General features: G+C 42.1%; 1 protein-coding gene across 2 annotated transcripts in view; it reads right to left on the bottom strand.

Annotated features, from left to right (window-relative positions):
* manba (mannosidase, beta A, lysosomal) overlaps positions 1-24,555 on the bottom strand; it is a 63,324-nt gene that overhangs the window by 12,816 nt on the left and 25,953 nt on the right. Inside the window, exons 9-12 of one of the 2 annotated variants that reach the window (XM_073042323.1) lie at positions 19,406-19,523; positions 17,285-17,371; positions 12,210-12,377; positions 1,172-1,390 (exon numbers count right to left, since the gene is read on the bottom strand). In XM_073042323.1, coding sequence (XP_072898424.1) covers positions 1,172-1,390; positions 12,210-12,377; positions 17,285-17,371; positions 19,406-19,523 — 592 coding nt within the window. The remainder of the gene's footprint in view (positions 1-1,171; positions 1,391-12,209; positions 12,378-17,284; positions 17,372-19,405; positions 19,524-24,555) is intronic. The other variant, XM_073042324.1, reaches the window with a different exon arrangement.

The raw sequence follows: 24,555 nt of genomic DNA, 5'->3' as shown, positions 1-24,555 counted from the left end.
GGAAAACAGATTATTATCTGAACGGTGGCCGATTAGGAAAAGGGGAGATGCAACGAGACCTGGGTGTCATTGTACACCAGTCATTGAAGGTGGGCATGCAGGTACAGCAGGCGGTGAAAAAGGCAAATGGTACGTTGGCATTCATAGCAAAAGGATTTGAGTACAGGAGCAGGGAGGTTCTGCTGCAGTTGTACAAGGCCTTGGTGAGACCGCACCTAGAATATTGTGTGCAGTTTTGGTCCCCTAATCTGAGGAAAGACATTCTTGCCATAGAGGGAGTACAGAGAAGGTTCACCAGATTGATTCCTGGGATGGCAGGACTTTCATATGAAGAAAGACTGGATCGTCTAGGCTTATACTCAGTGGAATTTAGAAGATTGAGGGGGGATCTTATTGAAACGTATAAAATTCTAAAGGGATTGGACAGGCTAGATGCAGGAAGATTGTTTCCGATGTTGAGGAAGTCCAGAACGAGGGGTCACAGTTTAAGGATAAAGGGGAAACCTTTTAGGACCGAGATGAGGGAAAACTTCTTCACACAGAGAGTGGTGAATCTGTGGAATTCTCTGCCACAGGAAACAGTTGAGGCCAGTTCATTGGCTATATTTAAGAGGAAGTTAGATATGGCCCTTGTGGCTAAAGGGATCAGGGGGTATGGAGAGAAAGCAGGTACAGGTTTCTGGTTTTTGGATGATCAGCCATGATCATACTGAATGGCAGCGCAGGCTCGAAGGGCCGAACGGCCTACTCCTGCACCTATTTTCTATGTTTCTATGTCTGTTCCTGTGCTGTATGACCCTATCACTCTGATCATAAATTGCACCATGTGTGATACTAAATGAATGAATCACCCAGCTGTTTCACAAGATTCTCATTACATAGCAACAGGATTCATTGTTTCTGCACAGAAAAACTGATGTTAGTTTAAAATTAATAACTACTTTTGTATGAAACAGAAGAAAGGCAGCTATAGATATACCACTAAATTGCTGGCATTGGCCTTCAAAGGGTATTTTAGATTTCTGAAGAAAAGGTTTTATAAGTGAAGTGATTTCAATACATCCTGGGGACTTAAAAATTGTTTTAAACAGCAAGTTCTTTTAACAACAATAGCAAACAGCAAGCTCTCCAGTGACTTCATTCATGCAACAACAAAGGTGAGATCACAAACCCTTTCCAGTGTTGAGAAGGAAGGCCAAGACTGGAAGCCATATTCAGATGCAAATCTTGGCTTTGGAAAATACGTCCAGTCCAAGCAATCTTTGCAGTAATTATAATAATGAACATCACCATAGTGGTCATCATATGGGTTATTGGCAACCCAGTGCTCCTGAACCGATTCCTCTCCATTGGTGGGACTTGAGGTAATATATGGGCGATTTCTATCCTCCTGAGAACAGATTTCAAGTGTTAGTCAAACAATAACTCTAAGTAAGTGCTTATCAATCATAAAGGTACCAAAAGGAAAATTGGTGATATTCAGAGATTGGGGACATCAGTGCAGAGAAAATCAAAGTTGGTGGTTCTAATAAATGGCCATTTGTCTGAAATTCGCAGACAAATGCTTCCTGATTTGTTGTGTTTTCCTGTATTTTCTGTTTTATTTTCACATCAAGTATATTTTTCTTTTCTAAAAATACTATATTGGCCTACTACAACTTCAAATGGCAAATCATTCCTTGATTCTTCAAGAAACAAGCCCTGATGTGAAATTGAGCTACAAGAGACTGAAGATGCTGTTAATTTGTGGAGTTTCATCTTCCAGCCTGGCTCCACCTCCACTCTCCTCTCCCTGATTCCAGCTGCCCATCATCTCCTTCCTCGCCTGATTCTACCTCTAACCTGCTAGCCCCTGCCTCACCTTTCCCTCTGAACTCTTTATGGTGGCTCTCTCCACTCTGCACTCTCGGTCCCGATGTATGATCTATACCTGAAACGTCTAGCATCCCTTGGCCCCCACAGATGCTGCCTGACATGCTGGGTACTACCTCATGATGCACCACATTTCAAGGACAACCACGTTAGTATTAGCTAACGTGAGGTATTAGCTCAACCTTCTCAAAACAGCCAGATGCATCATGTATATCTGAATGAAACCCACACAAACTAGCACTGAGACTGATTTGATCACCCAGTCAACCTTGCTGCTTCTTCTCTTTCAACAAAGCTGTGGGGCTGAAATTATCCGACCATAAATAAAATTTGGATGCCAGAGAAAAATGTTTAAAAATTTCCTAAAAGAGCAAACATATTGTGTAGTGAATATAGTGACTGTTAGAATGTTGTGAGATGATTTACAGAAGATATTTAAGATGATCAAAGGAACCGACATAGTGAGAAAACAAACAATTTGCCTAGATACAGGGAGCCTAGGAAGAAGCTGAACCTTTAAATTAGAGCCAGGACATTGAAGTGGAGATTAGGAAGCTCTTTGTCACACAGAGTGTGAGGACCTTGACCGCCAGGCAAGTGAAAACATCACAACAAGACTCTGGAGTTTTGTTAGGCAAGGCTGATAAGGGCTTGGAAGAAAATAAACTGAGGATACCACTTCAGTGATCAGAATCAAAATCAGGTTTAATATCACTGGCATATGTCATGAAATTTGTTTACATTACGGCAGTAGTACAATGACATAAATATAGACAAGAAACTGAGTTACATTAAGTATACATATGTCTTTTAAAGTAGTGCAAAATATAGAAATAGAAAAGTAGTGAGATAGCGTTCATAGATTCAATGTCCATTTAGAAATCGGGTGGTGGAGGGGAAGAATCTGTTCCTGAATCACTGAATGTGTGTTTTCAGGCTTCTATAGCTCCCTTGTGATGGCAACAGTGTGAAAAGAGCATGTCCTGAGTGGTGGGGATCCTTAATGACAGATGCTGCCTTCCTAAGTTATCGCTCCTTGAAGATGTCTTGGATACTATGGAGGCTGGTACCCATGATAGAACGGACCAATGTTACAAGTTTCTGCAACTTACTTTGATCTTCACAGTAGCTATGCAACACCACCACCACCTCCCCCACCCCCCCCCAACCATACCGGACGGTGATGCAGCCAGTCAGAGTACTCTCCACAATACACTTGAAGAAGTTTTCAAGTATTTTAGTCGACAAACCAAATCTCCTCAAACTCCTAATGAGATATAGCTGCTTTATAGGTGCATCAATATGTTGGGTCCAAGTTAGGTTCATCAGAGATATTAACATCCAGAGCTTAAAATTGCTGACTCTCTCCACTTCTGATCCCTCTTTGAGGATTGGTTTGTGTTCCCTCGTTTTACCCTTTCTGAAGTCCACAATCAGCTCTTTAGTCTCATTGATGTTGAGTGCAAGATTGTTGCTGCGGCATCACTCATCTAACTTTTATATCTTGTTCCTAAACGCCCTTTTGTCATCATCTGAAATTCTGCTAACAATGCTTGTATCATCAGCAAATTTATAGATGGCATTTGAGCTATGTCTGGCCACACAGTCATGAGTGTAGAGCAGTGGCTAAGCACACAGCCTTGTGGCTTAAAGTGCTGAATGGCTTCCTCCTGCTCCCAGAGGTTTGTTTATCCTGTTGAGCCCATTCCAACTCAACTGGAAAAATCACATTAAAATATCTGAATGAAATAGAGCAGCAAATACTGTCTCACCATCACATGCTGCCAAAGGTACCTAACATAAGAGCACAAGAAAAAGGAGCAGGAGTCGATCATCTGGCCAACTGAGCCTGCTCCGCCATTCAATAAGATCATGGCTGATCTGGCCATGGGCTCATCTCCATCTACCTGCCTTTTCCCTGTAACCCTTAATTCCCTCGCTATACAAAAATCAATCCAACCTTGTCTTAAATATGTTTACTGAGGTAGCCTCCACTGCTTCAATGGGCAGAGAATTCCACAGATTCACCACTCACTGGGAAAAGCAGTTCCTCCTCATCTCCATCCTAAATCTACACCCTCAAATCTTGAGGCCATGTCCCCCAGTTCTAGTCTCACCTACCAGTGGAAACAACTTTCCTACTATCTTATTTATCTTTGTCATAATTTTATATGTTTCTATATCATTATTACATGTTTTTACATGTGTTTAAATCTCTTGCAGATGTGTAAATCGTACACTGGCAGAACCCTGTTTGTATCCATAGCCTCAACAGAGGACCATGTTTCTCTGGAAGTCTGTGAGATGGCTCAGGAATGTTATGAGCCGCAGTACAAAAGACTTCCGTGTATAGACTTACCACACCACTCTTTACCTCAGGTTGATGGACGTTATGTTGTTGAAATAAATATCATTGAAAGAGGAACTATTGTAGAAGTAGTGAGCACACAGCCTTCCATTACAAGGCTTGCTAATACAACGAGTGGTGGAGGGGAGCAGGAAGCTTCATCAGCCCTTCAATGAAGTAGCTGCCAATTGCCAGACATCTACTGTCTGGAATGAGAGGAGGGAATTTCATCTTTGGACACAACTTCATTAGTAGGCAGTCCGATCCACCATTACCACAGGCATCAATGTACTGGATCCAATCAAGGGCCAATTACATACTGTCTGAATTTTCTTCACCTCAGTGTTTCCAAGACCAGTAGGACTGGTCATCAATTAACCAGTCAGCAGTCTTTTTATATCTATGTGGTGCCAGGCACCACAGGGACAGCAGGCCTGAGCCTTGGGATCACATAAAATGACATACGGAAGGTTGCAAGAGCAGTAGTGGAGGTTGAAAGGAGAATTGATTACACCATTTTTCAATAAAATAAGATTATGCCTAGTGTGTACCTTTATACAGTCGGCCCTCCTTATCCGCGAGGGATTGGTTCCTGGACCTCCCAAAAAACGCGGATGCTCAAGGCCCTTATATAAAATGGCGTAGTATTTGCATGTAACCTACACACATCCTCCAGCATACTTTAAATCATCTCTAGATTACTTATAACACCGAATACAACGTAAATGCTATGTAAATAGTTGTTATACTGTAATGTTTAGGGAATATTGCCAAGACAAAAAACTGTACACGTTCCTCTCGCTCACAACACAAGCAGTGAACGAATGAGATGCCGATTCTCCCGTGATCTTTACATTCTTGAGGCTGTAGTGCTTTACATAGCCAGCCAGCCATCCCTTACTAGCCTTAAACTTTATGCTCCCTCTTAGCCTTTGAGGATTTGCTTTGACCATGTAATTGCTTTTTAGGAGCCATTTTTTCACAGGAACAAAGTAGCGAACGAACGAGATGCGAGGCGAACAATGCTCGAGCAACGAATGCTGGAATAGCACTTCCGGGTTTTCTCGATTCGCAGTTGGTTGAATTCGCGCATACAGAACATGTAGATAAGGAGGGCCGACTGTAATCTGCCATTTATAAAAACTCGTTTAAGCTTAATACTAACTCAAACTTAAGGTTGTTATAGCTGGGGATGGTAATGGGAACAAGCTTCCACTACCTATTAAATGCTCACAATGGCATGTGCCTCAAATAGCCTCTGACAACTAAGTCTAGCTCCTGGCCTTCACGTGTGATTTAGCTACTAAGCCCAGTGGAACTGCTTCTACTGACAGGAAAAGGTACAAAGGCAGGTTACTGGTGCCTTAAAACCAGTAGATTCAGGCAGATGGGGCTCATCAGCTGTTGTTGGCAGCTCATCTAGGAGAAGGAAAACTCTGATCTCAAACCACCCCTGCCTTGCAGCTACACGCGCTTGGAGAAGCCTTCAGGAGTAAACCCCAAGGGAAAAATCCAGAGCTGGAGTCCCTAAGGCAATCCGACATTGAGTTCAGTGCTGACTGGCAACCCCTGCGATGCTGCTGGTACCAAACTGTATCAGTCTCTGCCACTCCTTTGGGTTCATCAGATGCGTGGAGAGGGGGAGCTTGCTACAGGGGCAACAGCTTGTTCTCCATGTCGTACTGCCCAGGCGTGCATATCTAGACAGCTAGGATGCAATATCCATGGTCAACTCTTGACTGACAGGCCTCAGACAGACTCAGAACCCAAACTATACCCTTACACAATGATCAATGCTCACTTCATAATTAGCCAGCATGGGATTAAATTAACAATAAAAATAGTAAGTCATATTGCTTAAAAGCAACAATAATGACTTGAAATCTGACTGAGAGCAACCAGTTATGCATGGTGGATTAAACTGTCTTTACTGCCACTGGCTTAATCAGCTATGGAATGAAGATTTTACAGACACGAGGGCTACAAGGAAGATATTTACAAATACTTGAACACTGTTCAGTTCTCAGAAAGGTTACAGGTACGTTGAAATGTAGTTCCTATTTAACTTCTTCCCATAAATCTATTTATAAATCCATGCAGTCAACTCACCAATGACACAAAGCACCAAACATTACACCATGTTTTGTTTTAGGTTTGTGCCTGTTGCAAACACCGTCTATTTTTGGAACATTACCTAATTTTCATGACTGGAAAACAACACAAGGTATACATTGCTCAGATCAAGCAACCTTCTTCCATGCTGATATAGCTGAATATTATCTGAGACATGCAGCTCACTCAAGGGAATTTAAATATGCTTGCCTGTATTCTATGCATTCTATTAGGTTACTGAATTACTGATATTTCCCTCATTAAGAACCCTGATTTTGTTGCTTTGGCCCCAAGCCCAGTACACGTTCCAATTTAATATGATGTTTTCCACCTATCAAACTAGCGTGAGAGATGTTCACATTCTTTATTACATGAGTTTATATATAGAATCACTCACTGCTTCCCAAAGACTGTTACTAAGTAACCAAAGTATATTAAGGTAATTGAACATATATCAGTAAAGCGCAGGAACAAATCTTTTTGCTCACAATGTCTGCACCAAGTTAAACTAAATTTCTTCTGCCTGCACATGATCCATATCCTGCATATTCATGCATCTAAGAGCCACTTAAATACCAATATCATAGCCAGTTATACCACTACCGATGGCAGTCTGTTCCAGGCACCCACCGATCTCTCTGTAAAATCCTGTCCTGCCCATCTCCTTTGATCTTTCTCTCCTCTCACCTTAAAACTATACCCTTTAGTAGTAGGCATTTCGAAGAAAAACATTCTGAATGTTTACTCTGTCTATACTTTGTATTATTTTATATACTTCTTTCCCCTCAAGTCTTTGACGCTCCAGAGAAAACAACCCCAGTATGTCCAACCTCTCCTTCAGCCCATGCTTTCTAAACCAGGCACCATCGTACTAAACACAAAGTACACTGCAGATGCTGTGGTCAAATCAACACATACAAACAAGCTGGATGAACTCAGCAGGTTGGGCAGCATCCGCTGACTGCTCGTTTCAACGGATGCTGCCCGACCTGCTGAGTTCCTCCAGCTTGTTTGTATGTGTTAACATTGTACTAAAACCCTTCCGTCCACTTCCCAAAGCCTCCACAGCCTGTCTGTAATGGGGTGATCAGAATTGCACACAATATTCCAGGTGTGTCCTAACAAAAGTTTTATATAGCTGGACTTCAACTACGAGCTCTCTCTGTACATCAATGCTGTTAAAAGTCCTGTCATTAATAGTATACTCTCCCCTGATATTTTACAGCAAAGTGCAACACCTCACACTTGCTCAGATTTAGCTTCATCTGCCATTTCTCTACCCATATTCGTAACTTATCTAATCACACTGTATCCTTTGATAACCTTCTACATAGTCCACAATTCCACCTGTCATTGTGTCTCTGCAAACTAATTGTGCAGCTTGTTTTACTTATTGTTAGGACTGATAGAACTTGGGATCCAAGGTGACTTGGCTAGTTCACTCCAAAATTGGCTTGGTGTTAGGAAGCAGGGGTCATTTCTGACGGGACTGCTGTGTGACTAACAGTGTATCACCAGGTTTAATACCGAACCCCTGCTGTTTGTGATCCATATTAATGACCTAGATGTGAATGTGCGATCACCAAGTTTAGGAATGACATGAACATTGGTGTGGAATACGAAAAAGGTTGTCTAAGGCCACAGCAGCATATGGATCAGGTGGAAAGTTGGCAAATGGAATTTAATCACAACAAATGAGAGGTGATACATTTTGAGAAACTAAATAAGGGTAGGACACTAAGGAACGGCAAGGTGCTAAGGAATATTTATGAATGGAAGTCTAACTCCATAATTTCCTGAAAGTGGTCACACAGGTAGACACGAGTGGTCAAGAGGGCACATGACTGCCTTCATAGGTTGGAGCGTAGAAGATAAGTGTCATTACAACTTTACAAAAACATGGTTAAGCTGCATTTTCTAGACTCCATGCAAAAGGAAGCATATGATTAAGTTGCTGGACAGAGTGCAGAAGACATTCACCAGGAAGTTGCCTGGACTTGAAGGTTTTAGCTATGGGAAGAGATTAGGTTTGCTTTCCCTGGACAATAGGAAGCTAAGCGTTTGGGGCAGTCGGTGACCTGGCAATGAAGTGCAATGAAACATACAGTATATAAGGTAGAGAAGTACGTAATCAGAATCTTTTTTCTGTGGTAGGAAAAACAAGAGGACCCAGATTTAAAGTCGTTGATTTGTTGGGTGTACTTCGCTTAAATACCAGGTCATTGGGTGTATTTAAGGCAGAGCTTGATAGGGCCTTGATTGGACACTGCATCAAAGGTTATGGGGTGAAGGCCGGGGAATGGGGCTGAGGACGGGGGGAAAGGATTAGCCATGATTGAATAGCACAGTAGTCTTGATGGGCTACATGGCCTAATTCTGCTCCTATATCTTATGGTCTAAAGTGAGGGAAAGGAGTTTTGAAAGAGAAACTAAGGGGAAAGTAGTTGATAGAGTAGTTAGTACCTAGAAAGTGCTGTCCAAGATTATAATAAAATCAGATGCAATTACTATGATTATGAAGCATTAAGACAGACACTTAAATAGGCAAGTTATTGACAACATGGTCTTCACACAGGTCAATGTGATGAGTCTAGATGGGCAAAAAGGCAGGCATGCACATTTCTGTGCTGTAGAACTCTAAGACTCTGAGCACTGAATCTCCGCTGGTGTTTATTTCTACCATTCAGCTTATGCTGTTCTTTAACTTTATTTTCCCTCAGGAATTAATTTACCTATGATTTAAATGCCCAGCAAAGTAATGATGTGGAGTCTTATAAAAGGAGCTAAATAAACTGCAGATGCACACAACCAGTCCCTGTAAAATTCATAATATAAATAAAGTCAGTCAGAATTACATTTCAGAATCAGGGTTATTATCGTGAAATTTGGGTTATGGGTTAATAATCAGGGTTATGTGACGTGAAATTTGTTAACTTAGCAGCAGCAGTTCAATGCAATACATAATCAAGCAGAGAGAGAGAGAAAATAATAATAAATAAAATAAAACATAATAAACAGGTAAATCAATTATGTATATTGAATAGATTTTTTTAAATGTGCAAAAAACAGAAATAATGTATATTTTTTAAAAAGTGAGGTAGTGTCCAAAGCTTCAATGTCCATTTAGGAATCGGATGGCAAAGGGGAAGGAGCTGTTCCTGAATTGCTGAGTGTGTACCTTCAGACTTCTGTATCTCCTACCTGAGAAAAGGGCATGTCCTAGGTCTGGAGGTCCTTAATAATGGACACTGCCTTTCTGAGAGTGTCCCTAAAGGTGTCCTGGGTACTTTGTAGGCTAGTACCCAAGATGGAGCTGACTAGATTTACAACCATCTGCAGCTTCTTTTGGTCCTGTGCAGTAGCCCTTCCATACCAGAGAATGATGCAGCCTGTCAGAATGCTCTCCACGGTACAACTATAGAAGTTTTTGAGTGTATTTGTTGACATGCCAAATCTCTTCAAACTCTTAATAAAGTATAGCTACTGTCTTGCCTTCTTTATAACTGCATTGATATGTTGGGACCCAGTTAGATCCTCAGAGATCTTGACACCCAGGAATTTGAAGCTGCTCACTCTCTCCACTTCTGATCCCTCTATGAGGATTGGTATGTGTTCCTTCATCTTACCCTTCCTGAAGTCCACAATCAGCTCTTTTGTCTTATAGACATTGAGTATCAGGTTGTTGCTGTGGCACCACTCCACTAGTTGGCATATCTCACTCCTGTACCCCCTCTCATCACCACCTGAGATTCCACCAACAATGGTTGTATCATCAGCAAATTTATAGATGGTTGTTGAGTTATGCCTAGACACACAGTCATGTGTATATAGAGAGTAGAGCAGTGGGCTAAGCACAAACCCCTAGGGTGTGCCAGTGTTGATCATCAGCGAGAAGGATAAGTTATCACCAATCCGCACAGACTGTGGTCTTCTGGTTAGGAAGTCGAGGATCCAGTTACAGAGGGTACAAAGGCCCAGGTTCTGCAACTCCTCAATTAGGATTGTGAGAATGATGGTATTAAATGCTGAGCAGCATTTGATGAACAGCATCCTGATGTAGGTGTTGTAATAAATTGTAAACTGTTACACAAGTACAAAGTAAATGGCAGGATACTTGGTAGTGTGGAGGAGCAGAGGGATCTGGAGGTACATGTCCACAGATCCCTGGAAGTTGCCTCACAGGTAGATAGGGTAGTTAAGAAAGCCTACGGGGTGTTAGCTTTCGTAAGTCGAGGGACGGAGTTTAAGAGTCTCAATGTAATGATGCAGCTCTATAAAACTCTGGTTAGACTACACTTGGAGTACTGTGTCCAGTTCTGGTCGCCTCACTATAGGAAGGATGTGGAAGCATTGGAAAGGGTACGGAGGAGATTTACCAGGATGCTGCCTGGTTTAGAGAGTATGGATTATGATCAGACATTAAGGGAGCTAGGGCTTTACTCTTTGGAGAGGAGGAGGATGAGAGGAGACATGATAGAGGTGTACAAGATATTAAGAGGAATAGATAAGAGTGGATAGCCAGCGCCTTTTCCCCAGGGCACCACTGCTCAGTACAAGAGGGCATGCCTTTAAGGTAAGGGGAGGGAAGTTCAAGGGGGATATGAGAGGAAGGTTTTTCACTCAGAGAGTGGTTGGTGCGAGAAATGCACTGCCTGAGTCAGTGGTGGAGGCAGATACACTAGTGAAGTTTAAGAGACTACTAGACTGGTATATGGAGGAATTTAAGGTGGGGTGTTATATGGGAGGCAGGGTTTGAGGGTCGGCACAACATTGTGGGCAGAAGGGCCTGTAATGTGCTGTACTATTCTATGTTCTATGTTCTACAAGAGCGGTGAAACATATTCTGGTAAAATCTTTTTAATGCTGAATAAAATTGCATACATTGGAAAATCAAAGAACTGAGCCCAAACTGTTTAAAACCTATCTGTAAAAACTACTACTTTTCTGCATTTACTAAGCTCACTTGTGAATTTGTAAGTTTATAATTCTACATTATGCATGCATACCCCTTGGCCCAGCTGGTCCATGCCATCCAAGCTGGTCTCACTATGGAATCTGATAAGAAAGGAAAGTGAAGAATAGGACAAGTGGAAGAGAAGTTGAGCAGATGAGAGGAGAATGGGGACTCAGGAGGAGGGTTGTGTCGACGTTGAGTTTCAAGGCTGCTTTGTATCTGCTTTCAGTCTCTCTTTCCTGGCTTCATACACTGATTCAGGAAGTTATATTGGAGATTTAAAATACATAATCAGGAAAGTAAACTTCTTTCTAACAGCCTACTCCTACGACAATCATTGTCAACTTTTGCATGTTTAAAGACTTGAACAATATCAAATTTCAAAACTTATATTTAATAGTTGAATACAGATAAAACAGTGAATGAAATGGGAAGCAGGTGTAGATCACCTTGTGACTGAATAGAGCACCGAGGAACCAGGGGACTACAGGACACCGAGGAGTTACAATATTCTACATTACAACAGTTTACGTTGCCCAGGAATCAAATAGAAAACTGCAAAGTTTGGGGGAAAAAGACACTAGAGGATAGATTACAGTATGTTCTCAATTGGTGGAAGATGTTTGGAGGAGAACCTCTTGTACCTGTTCTTCCAAACACTGACTGCGCCTCCTGCTTTCATTTACAATTCAATATATCTATCTTCATACCCATGCCTTTAGATTCTATAAACCAGGAAGTAAAGTGTCCCTTAATTAGAAAACACACAAATGCTGATAAACTAGTCCCTCATGTTTTCAGAAATTCATAACAGGTTATGCAGCCTAAAACATGTTTTTACAGATTTAAATTTTTGATAACAGTTCTTAGATGCCAGGCAGTGTCCAGTAAGTAAACGAGTAGCTGTCTAAATATATTTCTTACCTGAAGTACTATTTCTCTAATCGTATTGACATAGAGTTGTACATAGTCATCCAAGTACAATGTCATGTTTGATGGTGAAACATGGAACCAGTTAACTGCAAGTGCAGCCTCATTCTCATTGTTTCCACTCCAGATTATGATGGATGGATGGGATTTTAATCTCCGGATCTAAAGACAAAAACAAACAATCTTAAATGCAAAAGAGAAAAGTGGAAATGTAGGAAATCTGAAACAAAATAGAATAGCAGTATCTGTGACAAAAGAATTAATAGAGTTTTAACACTGAGGTCTATGAAGTTAATGATAGATCATCAACTTGAGACAATACTTCCATTATTCTCTCTTTACAAATGCTGCCTAACCTGCTGCAACATTTTCTTTTTGTTTTAAATTTTAATGTAGTCAAAGACAGAATTAGAAACTGAAAAAAGAGTTAAAGACTGCAACTGTAGTGGATAGGAATATGTGAAAGTGGAAAAAAAACAATATTGAACCAACAGGTGACTTTCCCTTGGTACATTTAGATGTTTGGCTGGAAGGCAGATGGAGGCAGAGTGGGAAAAGAAAGGGAGCTTCATGTTGAAGTAAAGCTCTATAATATGCGAGCATTGGTCCTACACTGTGGGTGCAAAAAAGTAACACAAACTTTAAGTGGTCAGTAGTCAACATGATTATCATTCCGTATTGCAATACCGTATGCTGTTTCAGGTTAGGATTTGTCTGCCACTTTTATAATGTGCTACTTCCATTATTCCTGTTCCTGTTGAAGCTCCTCTCAATCTGGATAATCATTGGGGTGAACTTAAAGTCTCTCACTCCGTGACTTCCAGAACTGTGACCCTCAAGGATAGGATCTGCTCAGGGAAGCAGAGCCAGGTTTATTTTTACTCATCAGCTGACAGAGTACACTGGGTCCTTTAGAACTCCCCTAGCACACGTATAAAGCTCAGTAAACAACTTCCATTTGGAGAGTACAGCAGCACTTCATTGAGGCAACAGAGAATTACTGGCTACTATCTCAATTCAGTCAGCGTCAGGAATGAGCCCAAACCCTGCTTGGAGAGCAGGCAGGAAGGCAAAGGGAAGTATTCCCAGACTGTAGCCAGGATTACTGGGAATAAGGATAAGAGCGTAGAGTCAGAGGAACAAAGAATGTGGGGTGGGGAGCAGAAGTAGTAAAATGGATTCAACAGTGGCTGGATGGGAGATGCCAGAGAGTAATGGTGGATAACTGTTTGTCAGGTTGGAGGCCGGTGACTAGTGGTGTGCCTCAGGGATCTGTATTGGGTCCAATGTTGTTTGTCATATACATTAATGATCTGGATGATGGGGTGGTAAATTGGATTAGTAAGTATGCAGATGATACTAAGGTAGGTGGCGTTGTGGATAATGAAGTAGATTTTCAAAGCTTGCAGAGAGATTTTGGCCAGTTAGAAGAGTGGGCTGAACGATGGCAGATGGAGTTTAATGCTGATAAATGTGAGGTGCTACATTTTGGTAGGAATAATCAAAATAGGACATACATCGTAAATGGTAGGGCATTGAAGAATGCAGTAGAACAGAGTGATCTAGGAATAATGGTGCATAGTTCCCTGAAAGTAGAATCTCAGGTGGATGGGGTGGTGAAGAAAGCTTTTGGTATGCTGGCCTTTATAAATCAGAGCATTGAGTATAGGAGTTGGATGTGTTATGACCCCAGCCCCCTCCTTTGTGAGATTCGCAAGAGCCCTAGTCAAGGGGGGGTCAAATGACCTAAGAGAGAGGGAGACGTGCGGAAGACCACGTTCCCCCGGGAAGCAGAATAAAGTGACTCTGACTATTGTCTCATGAAGACCACGTGTAAAGCCCTCGGGCAACGTGGGCTGGTTGAAAGAGAGATTGACACCTGCGATCCCGTGAGGACGTATAAAAGAGGGTCTGGGGGGGACGACCCCTTCAGACGCACCAGAAGACACGCTAGAAATCCTGCGATAGCGTTTTGATAGCGACAGCCAGTGGTGGGGTTCGTGTGCGTCTTTTTCTTGCCTGGGATTGGCGACCCCACAACGGAAGAACGGCTTAGCTACAGGGGAGGCCACAGATGAGCGTTCGTTCCCCCAACGAGGCTCCGACAAACCGAACTCCTCCAGGTTGGAAAACCGGTCGGGTAACTGTTTCATCCCATCTCTCTCTCTCTTTCTAACAAAAGTGCACCAACGCGACACCACAACGACGGCAGCTGGTGGAACTGCAGTGACCGCAAAAGACTTTTAGATATCCAGTAAACAATATATATCTACATTACCCCTAGACAACGATAGAGCTTATTTCTGATTGATTATTACTATACCTGTGCTTTAGATTGAGTTGTGACGACGTATATGATCTGAATGTTTTGTATTAACCATACGTTTGTGCCCCTTTATAAATAAAAACGTTTGAAAATAGTAGCATCAGGCTTCAGCGGACCTACCTATCTTTGCTGATAAGTCACCCGGTTACTGGGGAACGTAACAGATGTAATGTCAAAATTGTACAAGGCATTGGTAAGGCCGAATTTGGAGTATTGCGTACAGTTCTGGTCACCAAATTATAGGAAAGATGTCAACAAAATAGAGAGAGTACAGAGGAGATTTACTAGAATGTTACCTGGGTTTCAGCACCTAAGTTACGGGGAAAGGCTGAACAAGTTAGGCCTTTATTCTTTGGAGCATAGAAGGTTGAAGGAGGACTTGATAGAGGTATTTAAAATAATGAGGGGGATAGATTGAGTTGACGTGGATAGGCTTTTTCCATTGAGAGTAGGGGAGATTCAAACAAGAGGACATGATTTGAGAATTAGGGGGCAAAATTTAAGGGTAGCACGAGGGGGAATTTCTTTACTCAGAGAGTGGTAGCAGTGTGGAATGAGCTTACAGTAGAAGTGGTAGAAGCAGGTTCGATATTGTCATTTAAAGTAAAATTGGATAGGTATATGGACAGGAAAGGAATGGAGGGTTATGGGCTGAGTGCTGGTCAGTGGGACTAGGTGAGTGTAAACGTCGGCACGGACTAGAAGGGCCGAAATGGCCTGTTTCCGTGCTGTAATTGTTATAAGGTTATATGGGATTATAGAGATTAAGAACAATAATGACAGTTTTAAATTTACAACAGTGGGAAGGAGGGTTAAAGGGATAAAGAATGAGGTGAAGGCAAGGTGGTGCAGGAAAAGGAAGATGATTAAAAGAGCAACAAATAACTGAAGGTGAAAAAGAGTGAAGGAGGCAGTGAAATGGAAGCAGTAGATCTTGTCTTTGAAAGCTGCTGTAGCTCACCCAGAGTCCGTCACTGCCCCTCCAGAGATAATCCGTGTGTGTGTATGCATGTGAGTCCATGTCTACACAACTGTGTGCACGTGTGTATTAGTATCATTGTGCATTCGTGTGCTTGCTCATGTGCAAAAGATGGTGGTCTCACCAACGGGCAAAATATAGAGGCTCAAGACCAAAAGAACGGGTCTCTGGGGGACTCCTAAGCAGGGAAGCTAAACAGAATTTCCTCTTCTTCGACAAATAATGACTTCTGATATTTCACAACCACCAGAAGAGGTAGGACTTTTGTTCAACAACCAATCCAAGACAATATCTGAAGATAGGTGGAGGGGTAGGTAGTTTTGAGGAAGCAGAGAGGCTACAGAAGGACTTAGACAAATTGGGAGGATGGGCAAAGAAGTGGTGGATGGAATACAGTGTCAGGAAGTGTATGGTCATGCACTTTGGTAGAAGAAATGAAAGGGCTGACTATTTTCTAAATGGAGAGAAAATACAAAATTCTGAGCCACAAAGGGATTTGGGAGTTCTTGTGCATGATTCCCTAAAAGTTAATTTGCAGGTCGAGTCTGTGGTGAAGAAGGCAAATGCAACATTAGCATTCATTTCAAGAGGACTAGAATATAAAAGCAAGGATGTAATGTTGAGGCTTTATAAAGCACTGGTGAGGCCTCACTTGGAGTATGGTGAGCAATTTTGGGTACCGGATCTTAGAAACGGATGTTCTGAAACTGAAGAGGGTTCGAAGGATGCTCACAAAAATGATACCAGCATTGAATGGGTTGTTATATGAAGAGCACTTGATAGCTCTGCGATTCAGAAGAAAGACGTGTTACCTGACTGAGTTCTATTGAATGGCGTAAGGCCTTGATAGAGTAGATGTGGAGAGGATGTTTCCTCTGGTGGGAGTGTCCAAGACCAGTGGACATAGCCTCAGAATAGAGAATCATCCTTTTAGAATGGAGATCAGGAGAAATTTCTTTAGCCAGAGAGTGGTGAATCTGTGGAATTCTTTGCCACAGGCAGCTGTGGAGGCCAAGTCTTAATGTATATTTAAGGCAGAGGTTGATGGATTCTTGATTGGTCAGGGCATGAAGGATACCGGGAGAAGGCCGGAAATTGGGCCTGAGAGGAAAAATGGATCAGCCATGATGAAATAGCGGAGCAGAGTTGATGGGCAAAAGGGCCTAATTCTGCTCATATATCTTATGGTCTATGGAATACTTTTGTACCTCTTGCTACTACCGGAAGCACAAACCCAAGCTTCTTCATACAACTGTGGAATAGAGCTTAACCTGATTTGGAATGGAAACTGCTCTGTAAAGAATTGGTACAACTTCAATGGGCCAGTACTGTTCTGCTGATGAAGCCACAAGGTACTGCAGATGGTGGGGAGCAACAAACAATCTGCTGGAGGAAATCAGCAGGTCGAGCAGCATCTGTGGGAGGAAAGGAATCGTGTTTCATGTCAAAATCTTGCATTAGGACTGGACCCGAAGTGTCAACGTTTCCTTTCCTTCCACAAATACTGCTCAACCCACTGTGTTCCTCCATCTAACTGTTTGTTGCTCCAGTGTCCTGCTGATACTGGGTATCAATAGCTCTGCAACAGCAATAATGTAATCACTACATCCAGGCAAATGGTAAGGGGCTTGTTGTATTATCAAAATTAGAGAAGCAATGGCTTGACTCCTCTTCAGACATTATAGTTAGCAGTAAATAATACAAATAACATCACATTTTAAAAGAATATTTAAATTGAAGCAGTAAATAATTTCTTCCCCTTACCTGGTGAACAATTTCTCCCCTGACTGAATCAACAAACTTTTTGTTGGTTGGATAAAGTGCACAAGCAAACATGAAATCCTGCCAGATCTAAAAAAGACATGGAGGAAAAAGGCAGAGTACTGGTTAAAGCTCACTTTCATTAGCCCCTGTGGTCAGCTCCGGTAACAAATTTCAGAATCAGATCTTCAAGCATATCTGGCCATGATTACAGAATGGACAAGGGTGAAAGGCTATTCGCTGATAAGGAGCTGCAATCTTCAATTTCGGTTCAAAGCACTCTGAACAAAGACAATTTCTAGAGTTCAGTGACTCTTGCTCAAGGTTAGATGATAAGCATTAATTCAAGAACAACAACATTCTCGTCAAAACAAGTAATAACCTTCCACATTTGCTCATCTTTCAATGTCCCAAAACTTGAAAATAGAATTTGATTCCCAATCTGACCTGAAAGCCTGCTTTGGGATGTGCCACGAAGGAAACTTGTCAGTAAACTTGAATACAGTGAGGTAGTGACAGCAGGGATAGGAAACCTACATTGGAAGCAGCAGAATTATTGGAGGACAGTCAGTTTCCAGATGGACTAAGTTATTCACTGATGTCCAAGGACCTGGACAAGCACCAGTGTGGTTCTTGATTTTTATAAATAATGAGTAATTGAGGGCACAGAGCACCATTATGTGTGGAACGATCTGTCTGGATGGCATGCAAACAAAGGTTTTTCACTGTGTCTTAGCACACGTGACAACAATACACCAAGACCAATTACCATTTCGAAATTTGCGGATTACGAGAACACAGTAAGCATATTGCACAATGACAAGTACACACTTCAGGCAGACATGGACAACTTGATGTAATGGGCAGAACGCACACAGTGATACATTATGGTTGGAAGAACAATAAAGATAACTGTATCTAAGGGAGGCATTTCTAAAGTGGATGGTGGAACAGAGATCCAGGTGTGCACCAGGTTTTGTAGATAGTAGAGTGGATTGAAAATTCAAATACTAGAGGGCATGGTTTTAAGCTGAAAAGGGGGAATTTATGAAACAGATTTATAGATTTATGAAACAAGCTTTTTTCTTCACATAGAGAGTGGTAGGTGCCTGGAACATGCAGCCAGAAGTGGTGGAAGCAGATACAATTTCAGTGTTCAAGCAGCATTAGACAAAACATGAAACAGTGAGAGAAATGAAGGGATAGAAACCCTGTGCGGGCAAATGGAATTAGTTTATATTGGCATAATGGTTGGCACAGATATTATAAACCGAAGGGTCTGTTCCTGTGCTGTACTATCCTATGTTCCAAAAAGTCAGAAAGAATTCAGAGCTTAATAATAAAGATAGTGTACAAAAAGAAGGAAATTTTGTTGAACCTCCACATAGTATGAGTGAGATTGTAATCAGGGTACTGCAGCTACTTCTGGTCAGCACATGAGAAAGTCCTAGGGGGTAGAAGAGTGCGCCCAGTGATGTAATATATTGGAGAAGCTGGCCCTGCAGCCGACAGACTGAGAGCAGATTTGATAAAAATCACTAAGGGTTTGGACAAAATGAATTTCCACAGCTGGAAAGATTGAGACACATGTTTACAGGAACTGGCAAAAGAACCAGTGAAAGAGATGACCTGTGATTTACACTGGAAGGGAGCTGAAGCAGATTCAGTCATTCAAAAAAAGGAAATTAACAGATTCTCAGTGGGAGAAACTACAGAGCTTGAGGAAGAGGTGGGAGGAAGGCTACCCTCAAGGAGCTCGCACAGGCATGGCCAGACATTGTCCCTGTGTGCTGCTTGGCAGTGGTGGTGTAGCGGTTAGCACAACACTTTACAGTGCCAGTATTCACCATTCGGGATTCAATTTCCATTGCTCTCTGTACGTTCTCTCCGTGACTGCATGGGTTTCCTCCAGGTCCTCAGGTTTTCTCCCATACTCCAGAGCTTTACAGGTTAGGGTTAGGAAGCTGTGAGCGTGGTGTGGACTGTGTTAGTCATTGACGCAAACAATGCATTTCACTGTGTGTTTTGATGTAAATGTGATCATTAAAGCTAATCTTATCTGATTCTAGGATTCTGAGCACCTTGGTCAGGTACTCAAATAAAGAAAAACAGTAATTTTCTTACCATGATCCCCAATTTATCACACAGCTCATAAAATTCATCTTGTTCATAAATGCCTCCTCCCCATACCCTTAGAGTGTTCATATTGGCATCAACTGTAGACTGTAACAAGTTCTGTAATCTGTTAATTTCACAACAAGGAAGTATTAGGACACATTTAATAACTCAGCATAAATAGATCGCTGATGCACATCTGCAAAAATACATTAGACTCTAAATCAGGCGCTCCCAAAATGGGCGATATTGTCTCCCACTCCCTGGGGGTAGCAGTGGGGGGGGGGAAAACTTGGTAGCAAGGGGGACATTTGAAGGATTACAGGTCTAACTTAAGAAATAAATTACTTATTATAAGCATTTGATCTTCAGTATGATCACCTCATCCCTTGTTCTCTTAGACTTTGCTTGAAGTGCATTATATTTATTGAAAAGCAATGTAACGTTTTGGTAATATACATTCATGAGAAATCTGGACTGAAGAAATAGTGTTATTCCAGGGCCTAGCCCACACATTATTGCTATTCACTACTTAGCTGGCACCATTCCCATACTCTAATAACGCAATGATGCAATTCCTGTGAATTAGGGTATGGCATTCAATGGTTAAATTTCAGAATTGGCCCTTTCGAATGGTTTTCACCACATTTCTCTAGCCCACGGCCCAACCAAGATATTGCTGCCCTACTTTATGTACTTTCAGGCAAAGATTCAGGTCTTGCTTGAGGCAGGCAACACACATAAAATGTTGGAGGAACTTAGCGTGCCAGGCAGCATTTATGGAAGAGTAAATAATCGATGTTTCAAGCAAAGACTCTTCATCCGGATTTCAGTTTGAAATGTCAACAATTTACTCTTTTCCATAGATGCTGTCTGGCCTGCTGAGTTCTTCCAGCATTTTGTGTGTGTTGCTTGGATTTTTAGCATCTGCAGATTTTCTCTCGTATCTGACTTGCCTAAGCTATGATGACATCATAAGTTTCCCCTTTATTGATTGCAGAGCTTGAAGTAGGACTTAAACAATAAGCAAATGACTGTGGTCATTACTCCGTAACAAAAACGGCAGAAACAGACCAAATGAAAATCAAGTGTAAACAATATAGTGTGGAGTATCTGAAATATGGATTGATACTAGCACCAAGCAACCAAATAAGGCAACAAAACCATCCAAGCTCCTTGAACATTTGAAGAGAATACTTTGATAAAGCAAACAGGAAACACACACAAAATGCTGGTGGAACACAGCAGACCAGGCAGCATCTATAGGAAGAAGCACTGTCGACGTTTCAGGCCGAGACCCTTCGTCAGGACTAACTGAAAGAAAAGATAGTAAGAGATTTGAAAGTAGGAGGGGGAAATGTGAAATGATAGGAGAAGACCGGAGGGGTTGGGGTGAAACTAAGAACTGGAAAGGTGTTTGGCAAAAGGGATACAGAGCTGGAGAAGGAAAAGGATCATGGGACGGGAGGCCTAGGGAGAAAGAAAGGGGGAGGGGAGCACCAGAGGGAGATGGAGAACAGGCAGAGTGATGGACAGAGAGAGAACAAAAAGGGGAGGGGGGGAAAATAAATAAATCAGAGCTAAGGTAAGAATGGGAGGAGGGGCATTAAAGGAAGTTAGAGAAGTCAATGTTCAGGTTGGAGGCTACCCAGACGGAATATAAGGCATTGTTCCTCCAACCCGAGTGTGGCTTCATCTTGACCGTAGAGGAGGCCATGGATAGACATATCAGAATGGGAATGGGACATGGAATTAAAATGTGTGGCCATTGGGAGATCCTGCTTTCTCTGGTGGACAGAGTGTAGGAGTTCAGCGAAACGGCCTCTCAGTCTGTGTTGGGTCTCACCAATATATAAAAGGCCGCACCAGGAGCACCGGACGCAGTATACCACACCAGCCGACTCACAGGTGAAGTGTCGCCTCACCTGGAAGGACTGTCTGGGGCCCTGAATGATCCTTGCAGAAAGCAGGGAGGGGGAGGGAAAGATGTGCTTGGTAGTGGGATCCCATTGGAAGTGGCGGAAGTTATGGAGAATTATATGTTGGACCTGGAGGCTGATGGGGTGGTAGGTGAAGACAAGGGTAACCCTATCCCGAGTGGGGTGAGGGCAGATGTGTGGGAAATGGGAGAGATGCGTTTGAGAACAGAGTTGATGGTGGAAGAAGGAAAGTCCCTTTGTTTAAAAAAGGAAGACATCTCCTTCGTCCTGGAATAAAAAGCTTCATCCTGAGAGCAGATGCAGTGGAGACAGAGGAATTGTGGGAAGGGGATGGCATTTTTGCAAGAGACAGGGTGGGAAGAGGAATACTCCGGGTACACCAATTGTGAGAATTGGTGGGCTTATAGTACAGATCAGTAGATAAGCCATCTCCAGAGATGGAGACAGAAAGATCAAGAAAGGGTAGGGAGGTGTCGGAAAAGCAAACAGGAACTGGATTTATTTTCAATCACTTTGTGAAAACTTACAAAAACACAAAACACTTCAAAACATGTTTGCCAGCACTTCACAACAAAACACTGATGATCTGCATGCTTCACACTGCATCTCATTGCTCATTGCTAAATCTGTAAAGTCCCATACAAGTGGAAAAGAACTGATTCTCCCAGCAGCAAGGGATGCATAAGCCCAGTTTCAGGCAATTCCAGATGACTTCAATAAAATGGCTGAGTGCACTGGATGCAGGAAGGCTAAAGGACTTGATAACATCCCAGCTGTGGTACAGAAGACCAGCACACTAGAACTAGTTGCTCCTCTATTCAATAGTTCCAGTGCGGTTACAACATGTCAATCTATCCAACAAGTACTGTATGTAAATTCAATCCAGTCAATTATCATCCAATTAGCCTATCTTAATCATCAGCAAAATGATGCAAGCTGTTGTCAATAGTATAATCAAGCTGCAAAAAATTAAGAGTACTGATTCACCAATGTACATTTCAGGTTTTACTAGACCACTCAGTTCTAGACTTATCAGCCCACATTCTAACAAAGTGCTCAGTGATTGTTTCCTGAGTTCCTCCCTGCATTTCAGTATTATAAGCAAATGATAATGATTCTGTTACTCACATTTATGCTTCCTAAATATTAATCTTATATTGTGAAGAGTTCTGGCCACCATAGGACAGGAAGGATGCAATTAGGCTAGAAAGGTGCAGAAAATATTCATAAGGACGTTGCAAGGATTGGAGGACCTGAATTATAAGAAGAGTCATAGATCAATACAACACAGATATAGGCCCTTCAGCCTAACGAGTCCATGCCAACCAAAATGTCCACCCATCTAATCCCAATTTCCTATATTTGGCCCAGAGCCCTCTAAGCTCCGCCCCTGCATGTGCTTATCTTGTGCTTCTTAAATAATACAACTGCATCTGCTTCAACCAGTTCCTCTGGTAACTCATTCTATATACCTACCACCCTCTGCAAGGAGAAACATTCTCCTCAAGTCTTCCACCTCTTACCCTATGCCGTCTAGTTCTGAATGCCTCTACCTTGGCATAAAGACTGCTCCCATCCACCTCATGTATACTCCTCATGATTTTATAAACATCTATAAAGTCAGCTCTCATTCTCCCATGCTTCAAGAAGTAAAAACAGAGCCTGGCCAACCTTTCCCTATAACTCAGGCCCTTTAGTCCTGGCAGCATCCATTCACAAAACCAGCTGATTCCTCACAATAATTTCCCCTTGGGGATGAATAAAGTATCTATCTATCTATCTATCTATCTATCAATCAGACTCCGGATATTAAGGTGTTAGTAGATCCTGTCCTTTCAGAATTTCTTCCGTAACTTCCACACTAATGATTGAGACAGACTGGCCTACAATTCCTTAACTTGTCCTTGCTAACCTTCTTAAAGAATGGAACATTAACTACCTTCCAGTCCTTGAGAATTTCACAGTGGCTAACAATGAAGCAAATATCACTGCAAAGGCCTCTGCAATTTCTCCTCTAGTCACTCGCAAAGTGCGAGGATGCACTCCATAATACAAGACATAAGAGCAGAATTAGGCCATTCAGCCCACTGAGTCTGCTCCACCATTCCATCATGGCTGATCCCAGATCCCACTCAACCCCATACACCTGCCTTTTCACCATATCCTTTGATGCCCTGAACAATCAGGAAACTATCAATTTTCACTTTAAATATACCCACGGCCTTGTCCTCCACAGCTGTCTATGGCAGATCATTCCACAGATTCACTAACTCTCTGGCCAAAAAAATCCTCCTACTTCTGTTCTAAAGGGTCACCCTTCAATTTTCAGGCTGTGTCCGCTAATTCTGGACACCCCCTACATAGGAAACATTCTATCCACATCTACCTTATCTAGTCCTTACAACATTCAGTAGGTTTCAATGAGATTCCACCCCCTCCTCCACACATTCTTCTAAATTCCAGTGAGTACAGGCCCAAAACTGTCAAAGGCTCCTCATATGTCATCCCCTTCATTCCCGGAATCATTCTTGTGAAGCTCCTCTGGACTCTCTCCAATGACAACACATTCTTTCTGAGATAATTTCCTTCTTTACCACAGAGTCAACCAGTAAATTAACCTTCTGGGTGTCTTGCACAAGGCCCCTTAAGTCTCTTTGCACTTTGATGTTTGAATGTTCACCCTATTTAGATAATAGTCTTCACTTTTGTTCCTTTTACCAAAATGAATAGGCCTCCTTTATTCCCACTCACTGCCTCCTGCCTGTCAGCCATTTCTCTATTCATGCCAGTCTCATTCCTGTAATGCCATGGGATTTTATCTTGTTAAGCAAGATAAATTTATTCATATCCTGGGGATTTATCCACCTAATGTGCTGTATAGCTGCAAATACATCCTCCCTGGTAATATAAATGTCCTCTGAAACATCACCACTTGTTTCCATTATTTCTTGAGCAACCACTATTTTCTCTTCAGTATACACCAAGGAGAACTATTCATTAAAAATCCCACTCATATCCATATTCAACAGCTCAAGACATAGGCTGCCCTCAATGCCCTGCTGATCTCCAAGGGGACCTATTCTCTTCCCTGCAACCCTTTTACTCTTCATGTAGCTCTTGGGGTTTTCTTTGATCTTCCCTGCTGGATCCATCAGATACCCATTTTACTCTTTTGGTTTCTCTTTTAATAGTGTTCTTAATCTTTTCACAGTCAAGCAA

Source organism: Hemitrygon akajei, chromosome 4 (genome assembly GCF_048418815.1).
Source record: "Hemitrygon akajei chromosome 4, sHemAka1.3, whole genome shotgun sequence".
In the NCBI taxonomy this organism is placed as follows: Eukaryota; Metazoa; Chordata; class Chondrichthyes; order Myliobatiformes; family Dasyatidae; genus Hemitrygon; species Hemitrygon akajei.
The sequence above is the reverse complement of the archived record's forward strand: the minus strand, read 5'-3'. Positions and strand labels throughout refer to the sequence as shown.